This window comes from Bos javanicus, chromosome 7 (assembly GCF_032452875.1).
Source record: "Bos javanicus breed banteng chromosome 7, ARS-OSU_banteng_1.0, whole genome shotgun sequence".
Taxonomy (NCBI): domain Eukaryota; kingdom Metazoa; phylum Chordata; class Mammalia; order Artiodactyla; family Bovidae; genus Bos; species Bos javanicus.
In genome coordinates this window covers 108,007,038-108,032,766 of record NC_083874.1, presented here as the reverse complement: position 1 = coordinate 108,032,766, position 25,729 = coordinate 108,007,038, and the positions used below count along the sequence as shown (strand labels likewise).

Here is a 25,729-nt window from a genome sequence, read left to right as displayed (position 1 = left end):
ATGTACATACCATCTTGCTTCAGCATTTTGCCTTGCTAGGTTTTTGTATCTCCTCAACCTTCACTCACGTTTCCCTTTTTTTTTTTGATAGTGCACACATCTCAGGATCTATCACAGATACATTATTCTGAGCATATTTTGTGTTTTTTAGCATCAAATGACATTTGTTACCTTTTGGTATGCATAACATTGAATTTTTTATTTTCTTTGTTTTCTGTATCCTGGTTTTTCCTTTTTCTGGTTTATTGACATGAAAATAAATCTCTACAGCTTTTTTTTTTTTTTAATTGAGGTGTAGTTCATTTACAATGTTATGTTCTTCCCAACTTTTCTGCTTAAAGCTGATTAATTTGTGTATCTCAAAGGAGGGTCGGTTGAGCAGAAATCTTATTTGTGACACTTGAATCAGAGATCTTCCTATCTAAATGAGAGGTAAATTTGAGGAATATTCTTCATCTCTTTTAAATGAATTAATATTTTATTCTTTCATCTCGCTTTTCTTTGACTCTAATCTTTTCCTGCCTTAGCCAATTATACTTTAAGGTAAACCACAGAAATTATTGTTCTAGTGTGTTGAGAGTTGTATTTCACTTCTTTCCTCAAAGATTGCTATTGTTAGTCTTAAAAAATCTTTTTTTACAAGACTTTTCTTTAACAGAATGAGAAGTTTATAAAAACTTGGTGAGATACAAGCTTTGCCAGAACAGAATTTGAAAATAGTTTTTTGTGTTATGTTTGAGTTACATTTTGTAATGTAATTTTCACTGTACCAGTGCTCAACGTATTGTTCCTTTTTTACAATAGTTTGCAAAACTATCTTCAGAGAAGAGTAGTAGTTAAGAGAAGAGTAATAGGTAAGGGAAGAGTAGTAGATAATCAAGTATAGCCTTCTGTCTTATCTCTTGTTACTAGGAATAACAAACCCGTTTCATCTCAGAAGTTTTAACAGCTGTCCCTTAAAATTTCTCTCTGATTTAGGTATTATTATCGTTTCTAAAGTTGTTCATTTGCAGAGTTTGCTAGTCATACCTTGGAAGTTTTCTTACGGTGGTGGTGGTCATTCACTTAGTCATGTCTGACTTTTGCTAGCCCATGGACTGTAGCACGCCAAGCTTCCCTGTCCTTTACTATCTCCCTGAGTTTGCTCAAACTCATGTCCATCAAGTCAAACTCCTGTCCATTTCATTCTTCATCCCTTCTCCTCTTACCCTCAGTCTTTGCCAGCATCAGGGTCTTTGCCAGCATCAGGGTCTTTCCCAGTGAGTCAGCTTTTCTCATCAGGTGGCCAAAGTATTGGAGCTTCAACTTCAGCACCATTCCTTCTAATGAATATTCAGGGTTGATTTCCTTTAGAATTGACTGGTTTGATCTCCCTGTTGTCCAAGCTACTCTCAAGAGTCTTCTCCAGCACCACAGTTGAAAAGCATGAATTCTTTGGTGCTCAGCCTTCTTTATGGTCCAAGTCTCACATCCATACGTGACTACTAGAAAAACCATACCTTTAACTATACAGACCTTTGTCAGCAAAGTGATGTCTCTGCTTTTTAATACACTGTCTAGGTTTGTCATAACTTTTCTTCCAAAAAGCAAGTGTCTTTTAATTTGGTGGCTGCAGTCACCATCTGCAGTGACTTTGGAGATCAAGAAAATGAAATCTGAGACTGTTTCTACGTTTTCCCCATCTATTTGCTGTGAAGTGATGGGACCGGATGCCAAGATCTTAGTTTTCTGAATGTTGAGTTTTAAGCCAGCTTTTTCACTCTCTTTTTTCACCTTCATCAAGAGGCTTTTTAGTTCCTCTTTGCTTTCTGCCATAAGGGTGGTGTCATCTGCATATCTGAGGTTATTGACATTTCTTCCCACAGTCTTGATTCCAGCTTGTGCTTCATCTAGCCGGGCATTTCACACGATGTACTCTGCAAATATGTTAAATGAGCAGAGTGACAGTATACAGCTTTGATATACTTCTTTACGAATTTTGAACCAGTTCATTGTCCTTGTTCAGTTCTGACTATTGCTTCTTGTCCTGCATACAGGTTTCTTAGGAGGCAGGTAATGTGGTCTGGTATTCCCATCTCATTAAGAATTTTCCACAATTTGTTGTGATCCACACAGATAAAACCTTTAGCCTAATCAACGAAGCAGAAGTACATCTTTTTGTGGAATTCCTTGCTTTTTCTATGATCCAGCATATGTTGGCAATTTGATCTCTTGTGTAGCAGCCTGTAGCTTTAAGTCTGTGGTTGGTTGCTTGATTTACTACAATTAGTTGTAGTAATATTTCCAGTTGCTTAGTGATATATGGAATTAATACCACTTTACTCCTCATTTATTGTGTGTATACTAGTTAGATGTACTGAATATTTTGCAGTTGTAAATACATATAAGCAATCATTTGTGCTTGTTGATAGAAAACATGAAAAATCTAGAGATACATTAAAAATAATATATAAGTGTCAGATATAATTAAAGTATAAGCTTAAGTTGCTAATAGTGGATTCTTTAGTAATCTCTTGGGATATTTACTTTGCCTTAGCCACTGAAAATGGAAGGATGAGGTAATGTTAGGAAGCTAGGTTTAAATGCAATTGGTTCCAGCATATGTGAAGCTGCTTTCTGGTGGCATTTGTCAGCGTTTGTCATAAACCTATTTTGTCATGGAGTTTTTATTTTTGAATTTATGGCTTAAGTGTGGTAATAATTACAAAGCTTTGTGTGACTAAAAAATTATTTTACTGAAAGGAAATATGGGCTAGGTAATTATAAAAGTTTGTTTTAAGAGAAATTTTAAAAACCATTTCTAGGGCACTTTGATATATGTAAAGCTAAATATGGGAGAATACAAAATAAATATTTCAGTGAGCTTGGAAGAGTAATTAAGACTTCCCCCCCTTAAAATAGTTGGATCAAGCTGTATTTGTTTCTGAACTATTGTTTGTTTTGTTCTTTTTTTTTTTTTTAATATATAATGTTATCTGAGCTTTAGGTGTTCAACATTGTGATTCAACATTTGTGTTCATTACAAAGTGATCATCACCAGAAGTCTGGTTACCATTCATCATCATTTACTTGACCCCTTTCACCCCTTGTGCCTAGCCCCTTAATTAGCTTTTCTGTTTCTAAAAGGACACTTTAAAAGTAGATTATTTCTAGGCAGTCTAATGAATGGGCTTCCCTGGTGGCTCAGGCAGTAAAGAATCTGCCTGTAATGAGGAAGACCTGGATTCGATCCCTAGGTTGGGAAGGTCTCCTGGAGGAGGGCATGGCAACCCACTCCAGTATTGTCTAGAGAATCCCATGGACAGAGGAGCCGGGTGGGCTTCGGTTCATGGGGTCGCAGAGAGTCATTTCTCAAAGTGATCGTGACCAAAAGTCTAGTTACCATTCATTACCATATACGTGACCCCCTTCACCCATTTTGCCCACCCCCTTAATTAACTTTTTTGTTTCTAAAAGGACACTTTGAAAGTAGATTATTTCTAGGCAATCTATTGAATAGGAGAAAATATTTGCAAATCATGTATTCGATAAGGGGTTAATATTCAAAATGTATAAATAATTCATGCAACTCAATAGCAAATACTAAGATGTTTTTCCAAAGAAGACATACAGATGGCTATCAGACACATGAAAAAATGCAGAGTGTAGGTGCTAAGCAGCAGTGCAGACATTGTCAACAAGTGAATGACGCATGTAATTCATTTTACACTGTCATCCCCAACATGGTGCCTCCCAGGTTGAGAATAAGTAGGTCTCTTACAGGGAGAAAATGCACTTTTGTGAGCTGGTATTAGAGAATCTTTATGGTGGTAGATGGACGCATAACTTCAGAATCTAAACACAGGTAATTTAAATTGGTTGTATTTATTATCTAATACAGGATAGTTTTGTGCAGTAATAGACCTGACAGCCCAGGATGTGTATTATATCATAGTTTCTGTGGGTCAGACACTCAGGAACAGCCTGACTGGATGGTTTTGGCTCAAGGCCTCATGAGGGTTACAATCAAGATGGAGCTGCAGTCATAAAAAGCCTTGAATGAGGCTGAAGAATCTGCTTCCTAGATGGTTTATTCTCATGGCTATTTCCAGAAGACCTTGGTTTCTTCTGCCTTTTGGCAGAAACTGCCAGTTCCTCATCACGTGGGCCATTCTGTAGGACTACTGAGTGATCTTACGGTACAGCAGCCAGCTTCTCTGAGAGAGAGTGAGCCGAGAGAGTGAGGAGGAAGCCACAGTATCTTGGGCCTGAGTCTTGAACATCACATAGTCACTTCTATCACTTTGTCTTCATTAGAAACAAGTTACTGAGTATAGCCCACACTTAATGGGAACAAATTAGGTTCTGCTTTTTTAAGAAGTATCAGAGGATTTGTGGACACGCTGTAAAACCACTACATTATTCTAACAGGTATGGTGATATTGCACAAATGAGTAGCCTACATTACAAAAATAATAGTAATAAATGTGAACTTTGAATATTATACAGGCTGGAGTATTAGTTGACTACTCAGTGGTGTGTGCGTGCATGCATGCATGCTAAGTCACTTCATTTGTGTCCGGCTCTTTCTGACCCCATGGACTATAGCCTTTCAGGCTTCTCTGTCCATGGGATTCTGGACAGAGTTGCCATGTGTAGGAGTGGAGTTGCCATGTAGAGGAGAACTGATTCTGAAGGCAGTTCAAGGTGTAGCTTGGTATGTGTGTATTCAACTTCAGTGTATATTGTGTTCATTTAGGTATGAGCACGCATTATTCTGTTTGCTTAAGTCTTTTGCTTTATTACTATTTTAGATTTTTAGTTTTCTGAATTACTTCTACTACTAGCTTTCATTTAATGTGTGTGAGTTGGAACTTGAATCTAAGTATTCCCAAGTCTTAGTCTCTTTTAACTATATTTCCGTATTTCCATCAGAGAAAGGGGATTGTCATGCATTCATTCATCCCTTCATTGACAGCTGTTTAAATATGCATCATTATGTTAGTATACCGACACAGTTCATTTAATAGACATAACACACTTAAAGCAAGGCCTTTGTCTTTAAATTCACTCTTTCAGCTCTGCCGTGGGAGGGTAGAGCCCATATTCAGGCTTTCCCTTGTATTCTTTTGAAGATTGTTCCCATTACCTATCTAGAACTGCTGGCATATTATCCTAGTTAAGGGGTAAAATGATGACACCTAAGTCAATAATTGGAAGATCTAGAATTAATACTTCCCTGATTAATTCCTTTAATTCTTAGACAACAGCACATTTGTATAGTTTTTTTGTTTTGTTTTTGCAGTTAGGAAGAAGTATGTGAACACTCTTAAGAATTTGAAATGAATGATTGTCACAAGTAGAGAGGAATCATATGTTATTATTAGATGAATAGTACTAGCAAAGGAAACATTTCTTTAGAGAAAACTCGAGAGACCAAATGTTCCCAATAAACTTTACATACAAATCTGCCACTGATGAATTAGTTGTTTTAATCTTGACGTATAACTATGGTTTTTATTGTTCATCTTCTGTTCTGTTTTCTTTTCTCTTTCATACTTCAGAGATAGGAATGAGTAGCCCTGTTGTAGGACTTATCTATGGGAGAAGGCAATGGCAACCCACTCCAGTACTCTTGCCTGGAAAATCCCATGGATGGAGGAGCCTGGTGGGCTGCAGTCCATGGAGTTGCGACTGAGTGACTTCCCTTTCACTTTTCACTTTCATGCATTGGAGAAGGAAATGGCAACCCACTCCAGTACTCTTGCCTGGAGAATCCCATGGATGGAGGAGCCTGGTAGGCTTCAGTCCATGGGGTTGGTGAGTCGGACATGACTGAGTGACTTCCCTTTCACTTTTCACTTTCATGCATTGGAGAAGGCAATGGCAACCCACTCCAGTGTTCTTGCCTGGAGAATCCCAGGGACAGGGGAGCCTGGTGGGCTGCTGTCTATGGGGTTGCACAGAGTCGGACATGACTGAAGTGACTTAGCAGCAGCAGCAGGACTTATCTAAACAGCTGGCCTAGATAAAATAGAGATAATTGATATCCACAGAGAGATTCAAGTTTACATTTTATTTGTAAGACAAGAACCACTATTGAAAATGACAATGATGATAGAAGAAGCAGGGAACAAGAAACACAAGAAATCTGAAAAATTATTGTAGAGAATATTAGAAAGCCAGAAATATAAAAGTACATGAAATCTATCATTTTGTACATTGAAAATGAGAAAGAAAAGTTTAGAGACAAAGAATTAAACTCTGTGGGCCAAATACAGAGAAAATAAGGAAAGAAAAAAGAATGAGAAAATTTTATGTAAGTCTTTAAAGCAACCCTACTATGCTATGTGATAGAAATTTTTTAAATGGCCAAAGAAGGTCCTTGTGAAATATAGAATACCATTTCTTGAGAGAAGATCCTAGTTATTCCATAAAGAAAAATTGCTTTACTTACAAAAGAATGAGAAATAAACTGACAGAACAGTTTCTTAACAGCAACATGGGCCTCTTAGAAAGCAGTGCCCTTTACAGGTTGGAAAAATGATTTTGTTTTGAACAGAAGTCAAGAGTGTGATGGAAAGAGGAAATATTTTGATATGTAAAGACTCAACTTTTACCTACTTACATAAAATTGCTAAAACAATTACTTGAGAATCTACTAATAAAAGGAACACACCCCTGTTCCTGAAACAAGGTAAAGAGGGGAGAACGTGGGTTTCAAATCAGGGGACCTAACTCAAACCCAACCAGAAGATAGCCCAGAAGTAGTCGGGTCTTGAAAGCAAGCAGACTTAGTTTCTATCAGGCAGTTGGAGGGCTCCAAAAAGAATCTTTTAGAAAGAAATGGATTTATGTTGAAAAAAAGTATGATTAAGAAACAGGGAGCTTTTAATGATTTCTGTACTCTTAGCACCTCTCTCTCTCAACGGCATGCTCTGATGCGGCTTCTGTGTTCAGCGTTCTACCAAAGACGCCGTTGTCAAGAGCTCCAGTGACCTTCCCTGTGGCTCAGTCTGGGGTCAGTTACAGATCCTCGCCACGCTTTTCTTGTAGCAGCAGTTTGGCCCAGTGGATCAGTTCTCTGGTCTGAGGTGCTTTCTTCATTGGCATCCACACTCCTAGAGTTTTTTTGTTCTCTCACCTGCCTCTCTCACTGGTTGGTTAGTTTTCCGGGTACTTCTTTTCCCCTGACCTCTTAATTTTAGGGGCCATCTCGAACAAACCCTTTTTGAATATTAATCTATATCCTGATAACTCCCAAATTATACTGGCAGTTCAGAATTCTCCAGTCAACTCCAGCCTCTTATTTAACATTTCTACTTGGATATCTAGTAGATACCTCAGATTTGACACATCCAGAAGTAAACTAAGTATACTTTCTCCAAACCTGCTTCTTCCACAAATTTCCTACATCAGGTAATGGCCTGTCTGTTTTTCTAGTTGCCTGGGCTGTAAAACTTAGGAATCAACCTCAGATTCTGACCTTACTTCATAACCTATATCAGAAAATTTTGTTGCCTCTGCTTTCAAAATATATCCACAATCTGGTAAATTCTCACTGCCTCTATTTTTACCCTGGTCCAAACCACTGTGATCTCGTGTCAGTATTTTCATAGCTTTCTAACCAGTCTCCTACCTTTGACCCTGTTCCCCTTCAGTCTAAACACAGTAGCCAGAGTGTTCCTTTTAAAACAAGTTAGGTAATGTCTCCTCTGAGAACTATTTGGTGGTTTTCCATCTCACTAAGAATAACACCTACATTTCTTATAGTGGGCTTCCCTGGTAGCTCAGCTGGTAAAGAATCTGCCTGCAATGCAGGAGACCCCAGTTCAATTCCTGGGTTGGGAAGATCCCCTGGAGAAGGGAAGGGCTACCCACTCCAATATTCTGGCCTGGAGAACTCCATGAACAGTCCATGGGGTTGCAAAGAGTCAGACATGACTGAGTGACTTTCACTTTGACTTTCTGGTCTTACCTTGTAAAGACTTATGTGATCAGTTCCATTTCACTCCCCCATCCATAATTTACTTTCTGACCTCATCTGTTACTTTCTTGTTCATTCCACCCCAGACCTTCTTGCCATGGTCACTTCTGGGAATCTTCACTTCAGAGTCTCCTTTTATACTGCTGAGGATGTTCTTTCCCACACATGGGGATCCCTCTCTCACGGGTATTTGCCCAATGATCCCTTCTTGGTGAAGCCTTCCCTAACTATGCTGTTTTAAACCACATACTCCTAGCAGCTCTTGAGTCCCTGCTCTGTTTTGGTCCATGGATGTTGTCTGTGGGCTTCCCAAGTGGATCAGTGGTAAGGAATCCGCCTGCCAATGCAGGAGACACAGGTTCAATCCCTGGATGGGAAAGATCTCCCTGGACGAGGAAATGGTGGCCTACTTCAGTGTTCTTGCCTGGAAAAGTCCCATGGACAGAGGAGCCTGGTGGGCTCCAAGTCCATGGGGTCACAAGAAGACTGACACCACTGAGCGCCTGAGCACGCGCACACACGTGTACGGTCTAACATTTATTTCTTGTTTGTTTTGTTTAGTATCTGTACCCCGTACTGCAATTTTAGGAGGGCTTAAGATGGCAGGAGTATTTGTCTATTTTGTTCATTTTTATATCTTCAGCACTGAAAATAGTGCCCGGAATATTGCCTTATTTCAAAGGAAAGGCTTTGGATAAAATATCCATGAACTTAAATCCATGGCCATCCTTTAAGTCTGCCATGTATTGTAGTGTGAATCTGTGAAGATGCAAGTTATTGCAGATTATTTTTGTTATTATTAAAACAGTATTAATCAGTTTGTATTTTTGCCAGTATGGCAGGATTATTTTTTTGATATTCCTTTCCCTTTTAGCTATTGTTAACAATCTGACTTGATTCAGCAATATTAGAGCAGTACACAGCCTATTGCTGGGTTATAATTTATATGGAGAATGTGTATGTATACTTTTATATGTGTTAATTTATAGCTAGCTGTATGGCTAGACAGATAGCATATAGATTGAAACTAATTTTCAGAGCTGTCATCTTCTAATAACTTTAAGTTGGTGGTGGGCAGTTAGCAGTAGCTCAGGTGTTAAGGTGTTGAAATAAAAAATTAAGCTCTTGCCAAACTTTAAAAAAAAAGCACAGGTTGTAACTTTTAAAATACTAAATAAATGGCTTAATTTGAAAACATGAAGTTTTTATATGTTACATGGTAAATTTTGTTTTCCTGATTTAGAATAGTTTCTTCTTTGGGATTAAAATATCTGGTCAGTTGACTATTCTAATAGTCAATTTATCATTTTTTACACTTATTGTCATAAGCCATTATACATTTTTAAATGAAGTTTGTGTTCTTAGGGTTGACTTCGTTTAACAGTGGCAGAGCTAAGGGAACTTTAGTGTTTGATGGACAAGCAAAGATAGCATAGTTTGTATTAGATGCCCAAAGTACTATATAACATAAGTTTGGTCACATACCCCAATCCACACTTCTAATATATTTGCTTGCTGCTGCTGCTGCTAAGTCGCTTCAGTCATGTCCGACTCTGTGCGACCCCATAGACAGCAGCCCACCAGACTCCTCTGTCCATGGGATTCTCCAGGCAAGAACACTGGAGTGGGTTGCCATTTCCTCCTCCAATGCATGAAAGTGAAAAGTCAAAGTGAAGTCACTCAGTCGTGTCTGTCTCCTAGCGACCCAACGGACTGCAGCCCACCAGGCTCCTCCGTCCATGGGATTTTCCAGGCAAGAGTACTGGAGTGGGGTGCCATTGCCTTCTCCAATATATTTGCTTATGTACTTATAAATTATTCATGTATTATCATCATTGTCTTTCTTAAGGATGATATGTACTTAAGGCAAGGTTTTCTGAGAGGATACTAAATGTTTTCAAATAGCCATCTTCATAGTTTTGAGATTTTTTTGATTGTCATATCAAATCCAGTGTATATTATTGTGTTGTTATGGGCAAGTTAAGAACTTCACTAGAAGTGTGTGTTTTGGCATTTTGTTTTGTGCTTCTGCTTTATTAATGTTGTATTTAATCTGTGGTTTCTTTGTAGGAATCTTCTGCAGCTTATCCATTGTGTGAGTAAAAACTAAATCACATCCATAATTCCACTGAACTGGGCACACGGAAACTGCCATATATGTCACAGTACATTGAAAAAGAGCCAGCAGGTAAGCAAAGTCTGTGTTGGTTACTCTAGATTGAGGACTTCGTATTTTCCCCTCTGGATTCCTTGTGTACTGTATATGATGTTTAATCTTGGTATTATTTATTTATTTATTTTTTTTAATCTTGGTATTATTTAAGGCCGGTTTCAATCCATGTACTGAATATTTATAAAGCTTAATTTCTAATTTTTTATACAGTCAGATCAGATCAGATCAGTCGCTCAGTCGTGTCCAACTCTTTGCAACCCCATGAATCACAGCACACAAAAATGAGTATAAATAGAAATTGTTATATTTTCTTTTCCTACCCCCTTGGCATCTATTGTGGTTTACAGTTTGGAGACTATTTATTTGGAGGTGTTGTTAAAGATACTGGTTCTGGAGTCATCAGTTTAGTTCACTCGCTCAGTCGTGTCCAACTCTTTGTGACCCCATGGACCGCAGCATGCCAGGCCTCCCTGTTCATCACCAACTCCCGGAGTTCACCCAGACTCATGTCCGTTGAGTCAGTGATGCCATCCAACCGTCCCATCCTCTGTTGTCCCCTTCTCTTCTTCCTTCCATCTTTCCCAGCATCAGGGTCTTTTCAAATGAGTCAGCTCTTCGCATCAGGTGGCCAAAGTATGGGAGTTTCAGCTTCAGCATCAGTCCTTCCAGTGAACACTCAAGACTGATTTCCTTTAGGATGAACTGGTTGGATCTCCTTGCTTTCCAAGGGACTTCAAGAATCTTCTCCAACACCACAGTTCAAAAGCATCAGTTCTTCAGCGCTCAGCTTTCTTTATAGTCCAACTCTCACATCCATACATGACTACTGGTAAAAACATAGCCTTGACTAGATGGGCCTTTGTTGGCAAAGTAATGTCTCTACTTTTTAACATGCTGTCTAGGTTGGTCATAGCTTTTCTTCCAAGGAGAGTGTCTTTTAATTTCATGGCTGCAATCATCATCCGCAGTGATTTTGGAGCCCAGAAAAATAAAGTCAGCCACTGTTCCCACTGTTTCCCCATCTGTTCGCCATGAAGTGATGAGACTGGATGCCATGATCTTAGTTTTCTGATGTTGAGCTTTAAGCCAACTTTTTCACTCTCCTCTTTCACTTTCATCAAGAGGCTCTTTAGTTCTTCTTTACTTTCTGCCATAAGGGTGGTGTCCTCTGCATATCTGAGGTTATTGATATTTCTCCTGGCAATCTTGATTCAAGCTTGTGCTTCATCCAGCCCAGTGTTTCTCATGATGTACTCTGCATATAAGTATGACAATATACAGCCTTGACATACTTCTTTCCTGATTTGGAACCAGTCTGTTGTTCCATGTTCAGTTCTAACTGTTGCTTCCTGACCTGCATACAGATTTCTAAGGAAGCAGGTCAGGTGGTCTGGTATTGCCATCTCTTGAAGAATTTTCCACAGTTTATTGTGATCCACACAGTCCAAGGCTTTGGCATAGTCAGTTAAGCAGAAGTAGATGTTTTTCTGGAACTCTCTTGCTTTTTCTGTGATCAAGCGGATGTTGACAATTTGATCTCTGGTTCCTCTGCCTTTTCTAAATCCAGCTTGACCATCTGGAAGTTCACGATTCATGTATCGCTGAAGCCTGGCTTGGAGGATTTTGAGCATTACTTTACTAGTATGTGAGATGAGTGCAGTTGTGTGGTAGTTTGAGCATTCTTTGGCATTGCCTTTCTTTGGATTTGGAATTTGTGCTTAGAAGCAATTATATTTTTTATTCTAATACCCTAAAACAGAAATATGTAACTTTAATTTACTGATTATTCCATATACTGTGAGGAAATATTTTGTTTATTAGTTCCTGCATTACATAGGTAAAATCCAGATGACTAAGCAAATTTATTATATGTGTAGATGTGAGATAATGGCCTACTTAGTCAAAGATACTAATCTTTGCTGTTATATATCCCTTAGGCATCAGAACTTAGTACTTGAGTTGTTCAGATGTTTTTGACTTTTCTTACCATGCGTATAACATTGGTAGTTTTGAAAAGTTTGACTTGGTTCACCACTGTTTTCTTTTGGAGAGTTTTACTTGATCCTAATCTTTGGAATATATTTTATTGTGGTCCAGTTGGTTCTTTGTAATAGTACAGATAGCATTAAAGAAATTACTTGTGAGAAACCTAGACAGCATATTAAAAAGCAGAGACATTACTTTGCTGACAAAGGTCCGTATAGCCAAAGCTGTGGTTTTTCCAGTAATCATGTGTGGTTGTGAGTTGGACTATAAAGAAGGCTGAAGGCCGAAGAATTCGTGCTGCTTTTGAACTGTGGTGTTGGAGAAGAATCTTGAGAGTCCCTTGGACTGCAAGGAGATCCAACCAGTCCATCCTAAAGGAGATCAGTCCTGGGTGTTCATTGGAAGGACTCATGTTGAAGCTGAAGCTCCAGTACTTTGACCAGTTGATATGAAGAGCCATTAGAAGAGACCCTGATGCTGGGAACGATTGAAGGCAGGAGGAGAAGACGATAGAGGACAAGATGGCTGGATGGCATCACCAACTCGATGGACATGAGTCTGAGCAAACTCTGGGAAATAGTGAAGGACAGGGAATCCTGGGGTGCTGCAGTCCATGGGGTCACAGAGAATCGGACACGACTGAACAACTGAACAGCAATTTGACTGGATTTTATTCACTTTTAATGTCATTGAAACCATTATATGCAAGTAATTCACTCAACAAATTTGTATTGAGCAGTTATACATAAGGTACTTAGATAATTTGAAGGATCATTCTCCAATCCTTTAGCAGCTTTTACAGTATAGTAATTTGGCATGTGGAAAAAATTTGGAGTAGGTTATGTTGTAAAAAGCTGCAATACCTTGAAGGAATCAAGAAAAGATATTTGGGGGAGGGATGAAGGGAGTCACATAACTCAGAAAGTAATATTTCATGCTTACTTTTCAAGTTAGTTTTATATTACTCGTAAGGGGCACTTGGTGTTCAGTAGCATATGATTTGACAGATAATAGCATGCATATATGTTGAAACAGTACCCCAAATGTCACAACGAAAGCCATCGCTGTGCCTCTTATTTTTAACTCTGTTTTTCAGCAATGGATCAAGACTCTAGCAAGGCTGCCTGGCCGAAACCAGCAGGAGGATATCAGACAATCACAGGCAGGAGATATGGCAGAAGACATGCATATGTCAGTTTTAAACCATGTATGACCAGGCATGAAAGAAGCTTAGGTCGGGCTGGTGATGACTATGAAGTGTTGGAAATGGATGATGTTCCAAAAGACAATTCCTCAGGTATGCAGCCTGGAGTTATTTAAAAGCTGTTAATAGCGATGTAAACATTGATCTTGTGATGCTTGAAATAGTAAGTGGATTTTACGTGTGTCTTGAGTATAAATGCTGTACATTTCCTATCAAGAATTTCTATTTTAAATTTTCTATAAGCTTAATAGTATATACATAGAAGAAAGTAGAATATGGCCAGTCGTTAATCTGTAACTGCATTGTCATTGCAGTGATTACATTGTCACATCATTTCGCCAGTGGAAATGTTCAAGGAAAAAAAAATTTGTTTTTTTAAATGTGCACTGAGTATATTCTCCCCTGCATATTACGTTTAAATAGCTTTTTTTGTTGTTTGGTTTTATTTATATCTCTAAATAATTTAACTTGGTTATTTTGATATTTTTAGAATCATTATATAAAATACAAAGGTCAAGTAATAGTTATTTAATTAAAATGCCTTAATTATTCATTACTCAAAAAGTATTTTGCAGGTATCCATGTACTGTGGCTTCCCAGGTGGCTCAGTGGTGAAGAATCCGCCTGCCAGTGTGGCGAGGCGGGTTCGATCTCTGGGTCGGGAAGATCTGGAGTAGGAAATGGCAGCCCACTCCAGTGTTCTTGCCTGGGAAATCCCATGGACAGAAGAGCCTAGTAGGCTGCAATCCACGGGGTCGCAAAGAGTTGGTCACACTTAACAACTAAAGAATAACAACGATCCATGTACTGTAACTACACATTTTTGGACTGGAATGTCAGTTTCTTTTTATCCTGAGCAAACTTGATAATTCTAGGGTTGTTTTTTTTCTGTCATTTATGTTCAAGAATATGAATTATTAGCTAAGGTCATTCTGCTAAAGAAGCCTTTTTGTGATATGACAGGACAACTTTATAATTTGTAAAATTTTGTTTCAACAGGTCTTGGTGTCTTTATTTTTTCTAGTTATACATTAGTGTAAAAGATAGTTGTGCTGAAAGTAATTTGTAGAGTATATAGCATTTTACTCTTGTCTCATAGTTCTTAGAAACGATGACAAAGAAAATCAATATATTGACTTTTTTGTTCTTTTTCAGTCATAGCTGTAACATAACTGAAGTTAACTCATTGTAGATATGTTATAACAGTTCATTTTGGGGATAGAAATTTTAATATTATGTATCTAGTGACTGAGATATAATCTTCTGAATTGACATATAACAGTCTCATTTCTGTTAGATCTGCTGTTCTTATAGCTATTATAAACACTTTAAAGAAATCTACATGTAATAAAATAATTTTAAGTTTGAATTGCCCATTCCAACAACTGGAAGAGTAGATTGATTACCCTGTGACTTCTCTCAGGTCTCTCATTAGTTTGTCTTTTAAATATCTTGTTTAGAACGTTTTAAGTATTAGGATTTGGGTGAAAGACCTGCAGGAGATGTCCGAGAGAGAGGATACTGAGAGGCTATACAATGGCATAAATGAGCTCACAGGGTAACCAGTCTGCCGCTCCCGGTTAAGTTAGGGAGTGTAGAAGCACCCGTCAGAGAGATTCACTCATGTTCTCAAATAGGTGATAATTGGTATGGTTTCTAGTTAAAGAGTCATTATTAAATGTTATCTAAATTAGCCCCTCTAAATATGTTTTCTTTTGTTCTGTGAAGGTTCCAGTCCACTGGATCAAGTTCATTCTTCTGTACCCAGTGACCCTTTATTTGAAAAAAGTGAAGCAGAAATTCCCATTTGTGATACAGCATTGAACCAAACCATTGAGAGCACTCCATCCTTTGCTGCAGTGCGTCATAGCGAGGAAGGCAGGGAGCCCTTAGGGAGCAGCACAGATCTGCACAGTCACTCTGAGGGAGAGCGTACTCCAGGAGTCTGTAATGCTTCAGGCGTCCAGCATGGAGTTACATTGGCTCATACTGACTCTTACGATCCAGACGGCAGACACGGAGAGGATAATGGCCATCTTCAGCTCTCTGCAGGCGTTGTGGAAGGTGGCAGCTATCAGGCAGCACTGGGTGATACGGTATTTGAGCTGGAAAATGGAGAGGCAGAGGCATACACTGGTCTCTCACCAACAGCTCCCTCTTTCAACTGTGAATTAAGAGATGCGTTTGGAGAGGTAGATTCAGCACCTTTAGTGGAAAGGTCTACTGATAATACTGAGTTTGTCAGTCAGAACAACCAGGAATTTCAGACGTCCTCTTCTGAAGATGAAGTGGTTAGAAAGAAACAACAAAATAATACTAGCCAGGAAAGACAAAGAGAAAATTCAACTGAAGATTCAGCCTGTGCTCCCAGGCATATTTGCAGTGAACAAAACACCAGTGATAGGGGCAAAAACCAGGGCAATTCTCTTGAGCAGGTGGTGAGGCCCAAAGTTAGGAAAGTGATAAGTTCAAGCCAGGTGGACCCAGAATCAGGTTTGAATAGGCATGAGGCCAAACAAAGAAGTGTTCAGAGGTGGAGAGAGGCTTTGGAAGTTGAGGAAAATGGCTCAGATGACCTCTTAATAAAATGCGATGAGTATGACGGAGAACATGACTGTATGTTCTTGGATCTGCCTTTCGCAAGAGTCACGCAGAGGGACACAGAGGATCGCCAGCTAGCAGCAGAAAGCGGAGCCCCAGCGAGGCAAGGGGCTGTGGAGAGCACATTTTGGAATGGCTGTGGGGATTATTACCAACTGTATGACAAAGATGAAGACAGGTGAGTTTTGTGCAGTGCTTTGTGAGATTGTATAGTGAGCAAAGTGGTTTATTTTCTAGTACCACTTCCCATTGGAAAAGACCCTGATGCTGGCAGGGATTGGGGGCAGGAGGAGAAGGGGACGACAGAGGATCAGATGGCTGATGGCATCACCAACTCAATGGATGTGAGTCTGAGTGAACTCCGGGAGTTGGTGATGGACAGGGAGGCCTGGCGTGCTGTGATTCATGGGGTCGCAAAGAGTCGGACACGACTGAGCAGCTGAACTGAACTGACTGACCATTTATGTTTGGTGGATGGGCTCTCTGGCATGGTCATGGAATTAGCTATTTTGACTTACCACATATTTTTATTTACCCATTGCTAACCATGCATACTGGTTAGTTTTTCATAGAAACGCTCTCTGAGGTGTTTCAGTAGTTTATGGATCTTAAAAGTTCAGGTAATAACTATTCATTATTAAAAAAGGATAGCGATACTAATTATTTCAATTCGTGGTATTTCAGTTAATACTGATAAAATGCAAGGTAAACATTTGTTGTATTTTTAAAAATTTCTAAATGTTAAGCCAGTCTGGATTTAAAATGTGGTTAAGATCAAGGAAATTTTGGTTGATGATATTGTGTTAACTTTGCCAATATTTATTAATACCACCTGTTTATTCTTCCTGTTGCTGTTCCTATCAGTTTATTTTTTATTTATTTTTATTTGGCATTTATTTTTCATTAGTAACTTTGGTACATTTGTTATTTTCCACATTTGTAGATGAAACTGAGACATAAAAGTATTTACTAACTTCCTAAGGTCACAAGCTAGTAAAAGGTGGACCTGGAATTTGATTGTCTACTTACTAACTCCAGGCCCTCTGTTCTTCACCACTGTAGAGAACATATAACTTTTCTTATAAGAAGCATTCTGATTCCTCTTCCATAGATTCCTTTTTTTCCCATACTGTAAGACAACAGAAAGAACAGAGAAATGAAGAATTTCTTTGTCCAGCTGCTGACTTTTCAGTACCCCAGAGTCTAGACTTTTATCTATTCTTTTACGCTTGTGGTAACCCTTGGAATGCTCAATTGCAGTGCAATTTCAAGATTTTATCAATTTAAAAAAATAGTTTTCGTTTTTTTTTTTTAACTAGAAAGTTCTGCAAAGGAAGAAATTTATCCTTGTGAATATGAATGCATTTTATATATTTTCTTTCACATCATAAAATTAATAAAATTGTCTTGATTTTTGGGGGGGGATGTATAAATTAAGCTTCCATAATAAAGCATATGTAACTTGTAGAAATAGTTGAAATATTTCTACTGTTGTCTTGAAGTTAAGAACTTGTGCGTGACTGACTTCTGCTTTTTCAGTTTAGGTGCAGTCTTTTATCCAAAATCCATAAAGTTCTAAAAACAGAAATTGACCACAAAACCTGACTAGTCTTGATTGCAGATCTAGATCTGAACTAAAATTAGGCCCTTTTTCAAGTATTCATACATTTGACTGCAGAAATATGAAAACATTTGATTTCTGGTGCTGGCTTAGACTCCATTGGTAATGTTAGGTAGTATTTCTAAATCTTGCGGAGGGGAGGTTGAAGTTCTAAATTCTGAAGCATACTCAGCCCTAAGGTTTTTGGATTGGATTGTGAACATCTGTTAGACCTTTAGATTACTGTTAAAAACAACTTAATAATCCTAGATATCTTATGATTTGAAAGTATAAGGTTGGTGTACTTTTTTTTTAACCACATTTTTGCTTTTTTGAAGAAAATCATTTAGCTTGGCTATGCTTTCTCCACTATAGACACATTAATCAAAAATAAAAACCTCTTTAGTTTGCATTTTGTAGTCAAGCCTAATGTCATCTAATGAAGTTGCTGAAATATTTATGCTATTTGCCAACCACCAGAAAAAGGATAGTTTTGAGTCTGCGAGGTTTTTGTATTTTCTCTGCTTTATAAAACTTAAAGATGATATACCTGAAGAGTTTTCTCATCATGTTAATAGTATAATAGCTACAAGTAGAACTCTTTTATCAATAAAGTAAACTAAAATTTACTGTGACATTTTAAGGTATAGGATTTTTTTGGCCACTTAAAAATACATAGTTTATTGTTTATAAGTAGAAAATATTTTAAAGAATGTTTGCTTCCCTGAAAAATTCTAAATGATCATTTAATCACATGTGAAACATTATACTTTATGGGATAAGCATTGCAGCTGGTAGAGTTGTTCTGAGCTGTTTGACAGGAACTGAACACCACCTTATTAAATTAGAACTGCAAGGGGAATTTTAATAGGCAGCGTATAATTACCAGACTTGGAATTAGACCAAAGAGTTAAGGTTCATACTCGGCTTTTTTGAAACATACCCTGAGAATGTTAATAACTGTTTGAGCACAAGATCTTGAGTTTAAAAGAGCCTTTTGCCCATGGCAGCAGATTTTAACCTTGGGCCTAATTGTTCTGAAAAGAGGTGTGCCATCTCCTGACCACTTCTTATAGTACTTAAGTTTTTTTTCAGAGTTTTTCTGTCCCTAGGCCTTAACCTTGCTTAAAAGGTAAGAAACCTTACCTTATCTAATGTAAACATGTCAGGACAACTTTTTGTTGTTGATGACTTGGGGAGAATGAAAGGAATATTACTTATAGTTGATGTGGATTTGATTCATTTAAAAAGAATTTATTGAACTCCTCCTAAAGGTCACATTTTGTTCCAGGTACTCTGTAAATACAAATAATAATGATTCCTGTTGCCTTGATCTTCATCAGCCTTATGAGAAAGACAGAATATACAGATAGTTACCATGAGGCTAAATTAAGCTCCTTTCCTCTCCTATGTGTTAGTTGAAAGCTGTGAAGAAAGCTCCTCTGATCATACTATCTCACAACAAGTGAAATATCTATGAACAGCCAAAGCAAAGATCTGTAAGCACATACTCTAGTATTTTAGCAAAACTTTTTATCTTGTTTCCAAGTTCATAGTTTAAAAGGAATAAATCGGGGATAAATAACTTTGTTCCTCAGGCATACCTAGGGAGTCGTAGATTACAGTATTTTGCTATTAAGGGAAAAGACCAGAAAGTTGTAAAAGGCAGACACAATTCAAGAAGAAACCTAGGGACTTCCCTGGCAGTCCAGTGGTTGCGACTGCACACTGCCAAGGGCCAGGGCTTGATCCCTGGTTGGGAGACTAAGCTCCCACAAGCCCCACGATGAGGCCAAAAAAAGAAGAAACCTAACTATTGGGTTTTATTTATTAAATGAAGCAGACTTATAGATTTGAACAACTGCTATCGTATCATTTTATCACAACATAGTTCAGTGTTAATACTAGTAAAAAGCCCCAAACTGCTTAGATTATGTTTAATATACTGTTTTTGAGAATGCCAAGAATTATATAATCAGTTCAGTCACTCAGTCATGTCCGACTCTTTGCCACCCCATGGACTGCAGCCCGCCAAGCCTCCCTGTCCATCACCAACTTCCAGAGTTTATTCAAACTCATGTCCATTGAGTCAGTGATGCCATCCAACCATCTCATCCTCTCTTGTCCCCTTCTCCTCCTGCCTTCAATCTTTCCCAGCATCAGGGTCTTTTCCAATGTGTCAGTTCTTCACATCAGGTGGCCAAAGTATGGGAGCTTCATCTTCAGCATCAGTCCTTCCAATGAATATTCAGGACTGATTTCTTTTAGGATGGACTGGTTGGATCTCCTTGTAGTCCAAGGGACTCTCAAGAGTCTTCTCCAACACCATACTTTTTAATATAATTTCCTTCTCACGTATTTCCAATAAAATTTGAAAAGTGTTTTTGATCCACAGCTGGTCAGATAAGAAAACTATCTAAAATTTCATTCTTCCCGAAGCTTATATATAGTTTAATTTTTTGGGGTGATATAAATATATAAATATCAGAGAAGACAGATCAATTCCTTGTGAGATTTAGGGACTCAGAGGTTGATTAGGGCTGATTTTGCTGCTTCTTTCTAACTAGGATTTGTACATAAAGTATTTTGTCTAGAAACCACATATAATTTTTTTTAATTGGAGGATAATTGCTTTATAATGTGTTGGTTTCTGCTGTATAATAGGTGTGAATCAGCTGTAAGTATACATGTATCTACATTTATCTCCTCCCTCTTGAGCCTCCTCCCCACCACCCCCATCCCACCCCTCTAGATGGTCACAGAGCACCAAGCTTGAACTCCCTTTGTTACACAGCACCTGCCCACTAAGTGTCTGTATATTTCAGTGCTGCTCTTCTCAATTTGTCCCACTTTCTCCTTCCCTCACTGTGTCCACAAGTATGTTCTCTGTGCTTGCATCTCTGTCCCAGCCCTGCAAATAGGTTCATCAGTACCATTTTTCTAGGTTCCATATATCTGTGATTTTATATTTGCTTTTCTCTTTCTGACTTGCTTCACTGTGCGTAATAGGCTCTAGGTTCATCCACCTCAATTCAGCTGACTCAAATTTGTTCCTTTTTATGGGTGAGTAATATTCCACCGTATATATGCACCACAACTTCTTTATCCATGCACCTCTCAATGGATGACCGGTTGCTCCCGTGTCCTGGCTGCTGTAAACAGTGCTGCCGTGAACGTTGGGGTGCATGTAGCTCTTTTGAATATGATAGAAAAACCACTTAGATGCAAAGTCCATCACGCCAGATGCCAGAATGAAGCACAAGCTGGAATCAAGATTGCTGGGAGAATTGTCAGTAAGCTCAGAGATGCAGAGGACACCACCCTTATGGCAGAAAGCAAAGAGGAACTATAGAGCCTCTTGATGAAGGTAGAAGACGAGAGTGGAAAAGCTGACTTAAAACTCAGCATTCAGAAAACTAAGATCATGACATCCGGTCCCATCACTTCATGGCAAATAGATGGGGAAACAGTGGAAGCAGTGAGAGGCTTTATTTTCTTGGGCTCCAGAATCACTGAGGACAGTGTCTGCAGCCATGAAATTCAAAGATGCTCCTTGGAAGAAAAGCTACGACACATCTAGGTGGTGTTTTAAAAAGCAGAGATATTACTTGGCTGACGAAGGTCCATATAGTAGTCAAAAGTTATGGTTTTTCCATTAATCATGTACGGATGTGAGAGTTGGACTATAAAGAAGGCTGAGCATGAAAGAATTGATGTTTTTGAACTGTGGTGCAAGAGAAGACTCTTGAGAGTCCCTTGGACTGCAGGGAAATCCAACCAGTCAATCCTAAAGGAAATCAGCCCTAAGTATCCACTGTAAGGACTGAGGCTGAAACTGAAGCTCCAGTACTTTGGCCACCTGATGCAAAGAACTGACTCATTGGAAAAGACCGTGATGCTGGGAAAGATTGAGGGCAGGAGGAGAAGGGGGTAACAGAGGGTGAGGTGGTTGGATGGCATCATCGACAATAGACGTGAGTTTGAGGAAACTCTGGGAGGTAGTGAAAGACAGGGAAACCTGGCATGCTGCAGTCCATGGGGTGGCAGAGAGTCAGACACGACTGAGCAACTGAACAACGAACAGCAACGGAAACCACATATAATTTTATTTATATGAAAAACGGTTCTTGGTTCACAATTAAATCTGTAAAGAGCGTAGTATTTGAGTAAGTTACAGTTTTCTGCTTTTGAGTATGGTTCTGAATCCTGATGGAAGACAGTACTAGTGAAAGACTATGTGGAACGCACAGTGGTGTTTTCGTTTTTACTTTGAGAAATTTAAAGTGTTTGACTCGTGTGCTTTTATAATCAACAACAAATGAGTGCTCACCAGTCCAAGATGAATCTTCGTCGTGTTTGTTCTGTTGCTTGTTCTTGAAAAATTATTTTGCAATCTTTTTCTTTTAGTTACTTATCGTCATGTCACTCAGTTGATTAACTGTGTCTCTACTTTCCCAGAGATACTGAAATAGTAGAGTGTGATCCATCTTGTTTTCCGCTCCTCCATAAGAATACATATTAGCATACTAACATAATATGTTGGTATTGGTTCCTATTTTAAATTTCTTCCGAAATTTTTTCTTTAGCAGTTGTGCCTGATATCTTGCTTATTTATTGTCTTTACCCCTAGTTTCCTTCAATTTTATAAATCCTGGGGGCAACGTTCATTGATCTTGCTTCCTCTTTTTATTACTTGCCTGTTTATGTTTTCCACTGCTGAGTTTTCAGAATAAATGTTTCACACCCACTGCTTCTTTTATTTCACTATCTACTCTTATTAAATGCCTCAAAATTTTAATTCCCTTTATTATTTCTATATTCTCTAGTTTCCATAGCTAATTGATTTTTTACTCTGTATACATCTTCTGTGACTTCAGTGCTGCCACTGAGCTGTTTGCTCACACTTTTCTGCTCCACGGTTTCTCTTCCACTGATCTGTGTTGGATGCTTCTTTGCTATGTCTTCTTTGGGGTCTGCAAACTTTTTTTTAAAGATTAAGTAGATAGTAAATATTTTAAGCTCTGTGGACCAAAAGACAAAATTGAGTATATTATGTGGATACTTACATGAGCGTTTTAAAATGCAAAAAACACCCTTAGCTTCCATGCCACCGAAAAACAGACGGGTGGGCAGATTCTGCTTTTGCACTGGGGCATAATTTGCTGAGCTCTGGTGTAAAGCTGTCAGGGGACCAGGAGACTGACAATACTGTCAGTTTGTCTGTTCAGTAAGACAGACCAGAAGGTATTGAGCAGATTTCCTTTGGTAGAGAAAGGAGGAAAATGGTGGTGTGCTGGCAGGAAATCCTATTGAAATTTCTAAGCAGGTAGGTTATACAATGAAAGAAGTAACTACCACTTTTATTAAATGTTTGCCATTTTCTGAAAATTGTGCAAAACATTTTATCTGTTTTTCATTTAAACATCACTGTAGACTTGAAAGGGAAACATTAATATCCTAATTTTACAGATGAGGGAAAGTGAACTCAGGGAAGTTCATTCATTGTCCAGGCTTGTCCTATAAGTACTGAGCAGATCTTAAGCTAACTGTCAGACTTCAAAGCTTGCTCTTGCCATCATCGTATTCCACCGTTAGGGTGAAAAAGGCTGTCATACATCATAGATGGAACTTTACCTGATGTTATATACAGTATCTTGTTTCTTCAGTAAAGAAATAATCTGTGGTAGGTTTTTTGCTTTTCGTAGTAAGAAATCTTAATCATAGTTAAATTTCCTTTGACTAGCTCTCTGAACCAATTTGGATTTTTAGAGCTACAAATTAGTAACAGACATTAAATTGGGAAATTTGTCATAGATAATAATGTTCAGAATGAAATAGTAATAGGAAATTATCGATATTACTTTTTACCATTTATATCGTCCATGTGTATTAATTTCTAGAGAACGTATGCTAAAGAAGATTGTTGGTCCTTTTTAAATAAACTGATATCACTGAAAATTCACTATTTAAAATCATTTGATAATACAGTCTTAGTTAACTTCTAAGAGCTTACAGATACTTGACAATACAAGCAGATCTCCTTGGATGCTTTTCTGGGAAAAGAAACTGAGTTTGCACTTAAGAAAGATGCCTTTAAATGCAGCGCTACAGAAGCAGCTGCATTTCAGTGGTTCAGACTGAATTGTACCTGAAGGTGAAGGGTAATGTGTTCAAAAACAAGCGGATCCTCATAGAACATATCCACAAGCTGAAGGCAGACAAGGCTCGCAAGAAGCTTCTGGCAGACCAGGCTGAGGCCCGCAGGTCTAAGACCAAGGAAGCCCGCAAGCACCGTGAAGAGCGGCTCCAGGCCAAGAAAGAGGAAATCATTAAGACTCTGTCCAAGGAGGAAGAGACCAAGAAATAAAGTTCTCCCCCTCTGCTCTGTACATAGTGGCCTCGGCAATTGCATAGATCACTCATTCAATAAAAGACAAGCCTTTATCTGCCTAAAAAAAAAAAAAAAGAAGGCTAGTCTGTGGATCAGTTGAAAAACAAAAGAAGCAGTGTTGTAGGGGAAGGTCTTGAAGGAATGATCTGGCCCTGAAATGAAAAAAGAAGGTGAGGTGATTGTGAAAACATTTGTGGTGGTGGGAGCAATAATTGTGATGAAAATTCATATTTGAGGGACAGTATTTGGAATAGAGCATATTGGAAGGAAAGTGTTGCATGTGAGAATATACTCATAACTGGGATCAGATTGTAGTAAATCATCAGTGCCATTCGAAGTTAAAACTTTTTTTTCCTATACACTAGTATTTTTTCGAGTGGCTAAAATATTAAATGGCACAAAGTTTTCGTAATTTTATCATTATATATTTATTTTGATGTGAATTAGAAAAAAATAATCAAGCTGGCACATCACATTTGGAACTTTACCAATATTGCTTAGGAGATAACTAAAATGTATTTAGGTAACAAAAAAAAGTATTGTTTAAAAAATGATTTCTTAATAGTTGCTGATGATACTTTTACTAGGCCCTGTTAGAATGTTTTCTGTATATTAACCCATTTACTCCTCAAATAAACTCAGTGTGATAGTGGATACTATTACTATATTCTTCTGATAGGTGACACAGTAAAGGCACAGAGATGTTAAATAACTTTTCCACAGCAAATAACTGGTGAATTCAAATCCAGGCCAGCTGACTCCAGAACCTGTGTTCTCAGCTGCATTACCTTAAGGCACAGTGTTACTGGACACCTGTAGCAAGAGTTGTGAGGGCTGTAGGCAGATGGCTTATGTGTGTGAAATAAGCCTTAGTGGAGAGGAACTGTTGAAGTTCCTATATTGTTTTAATATAAATCTATTACTTATAATATTTTATTATAAAATATAATATTTTTGGAGTAACATTATAAATGTACTGTTTGATGTAAATTAAAGTGATAGGAATATTCAGAATATGCTTTTTAATTGAGTTGAGAGAGTTGGGGTTAAATTTAGGGACACTAGCTAGTAAAGTAACGCTTAAAATTCTCCGAGCCAGGCTTCAGCAATACGTGAACCGTGAGCTTCCAGATGTTCAAGCTGGTTTTAGAAAAGGCAGAGGAACCAGAGATCAAATTGCCAACATCCTCTGGATCATCTGAAAAAGCAAGAGAGTTCCAGAAAAACATCTATTTCTGCTTTATTGACTATGCCAAAGCCTTTGACTGTGTGGTTCACAATAAACTGTGGAAAATTCTGGAAAAGATGGGCATACCAGACGACCTGACCTGCCTCTTGAGAAACCTGTATGCAGGTCAGGAAGCAAAAGTTAGAACTGGACATGGAACAACAGACTGGTTCCAAATAGGAAAAGGAGTATGTCAAGGCTGTATATTGTCACCCTGCTTATTTAACTTATATGCAGAGTACATCATGAGAAACGCTGGGTTGGAAGAAGCACAAGCTGGAATCAGATTGCCGGGAGAAATATCATTAACCTCAGATATGCAGATGACACCACCCTTATGACGAAAGTGAAGAAGAACTAAAGAGCCTCTTGATAAAAGTGAAAGAGGAGAGTGAAAATGTTGGCTTAAAGCTCAACATCCAGAAAACTAAGGTCATGGCATCTGGTCCCATCACTTCATGGGAAATAGATGGGGAAACAGTGGAAACAGTGGCTGACTTTATTTTCTTGGGCTTCAAAATCACTGCAGATGGTGACTACAGCCATGAAATTAAGATGCTTACTCCTTGGAAGGAAAGTT

General features: G+C 38.3%; 1 protein-coding gene across 1 annotated transcript in view; it reads left to right on the top strand.

Annotated features, from left to right (window-relative positions):
- Positions 1–25,729, top strand: part of PJA2 (praja ring finger ubiquitin ligase 2) — a 72,802-nt gene that overhangs the window by 10,333 nt on the left and 36,740 nt on the right. Inside the window, exons 2-4 of the mRNA XM_061424530.1 lie at positions 10,037–10,154; positions 13,222–13,422; positions 15,058–16,108. Coding sequence (XP_061280514.1) covers positions 10,124–10,154; positions 13,222–13,422; positions 15,058–16,108 — 1,283 coding nt within the window. The 5' untranslated portion in view covers positions 10,037–10,123. The remainder of the gene's footprint in view (positions 1–10,036; positions 10,155–13,221; positions 13,423–15,057; positions 16,109–25,729) is intronic.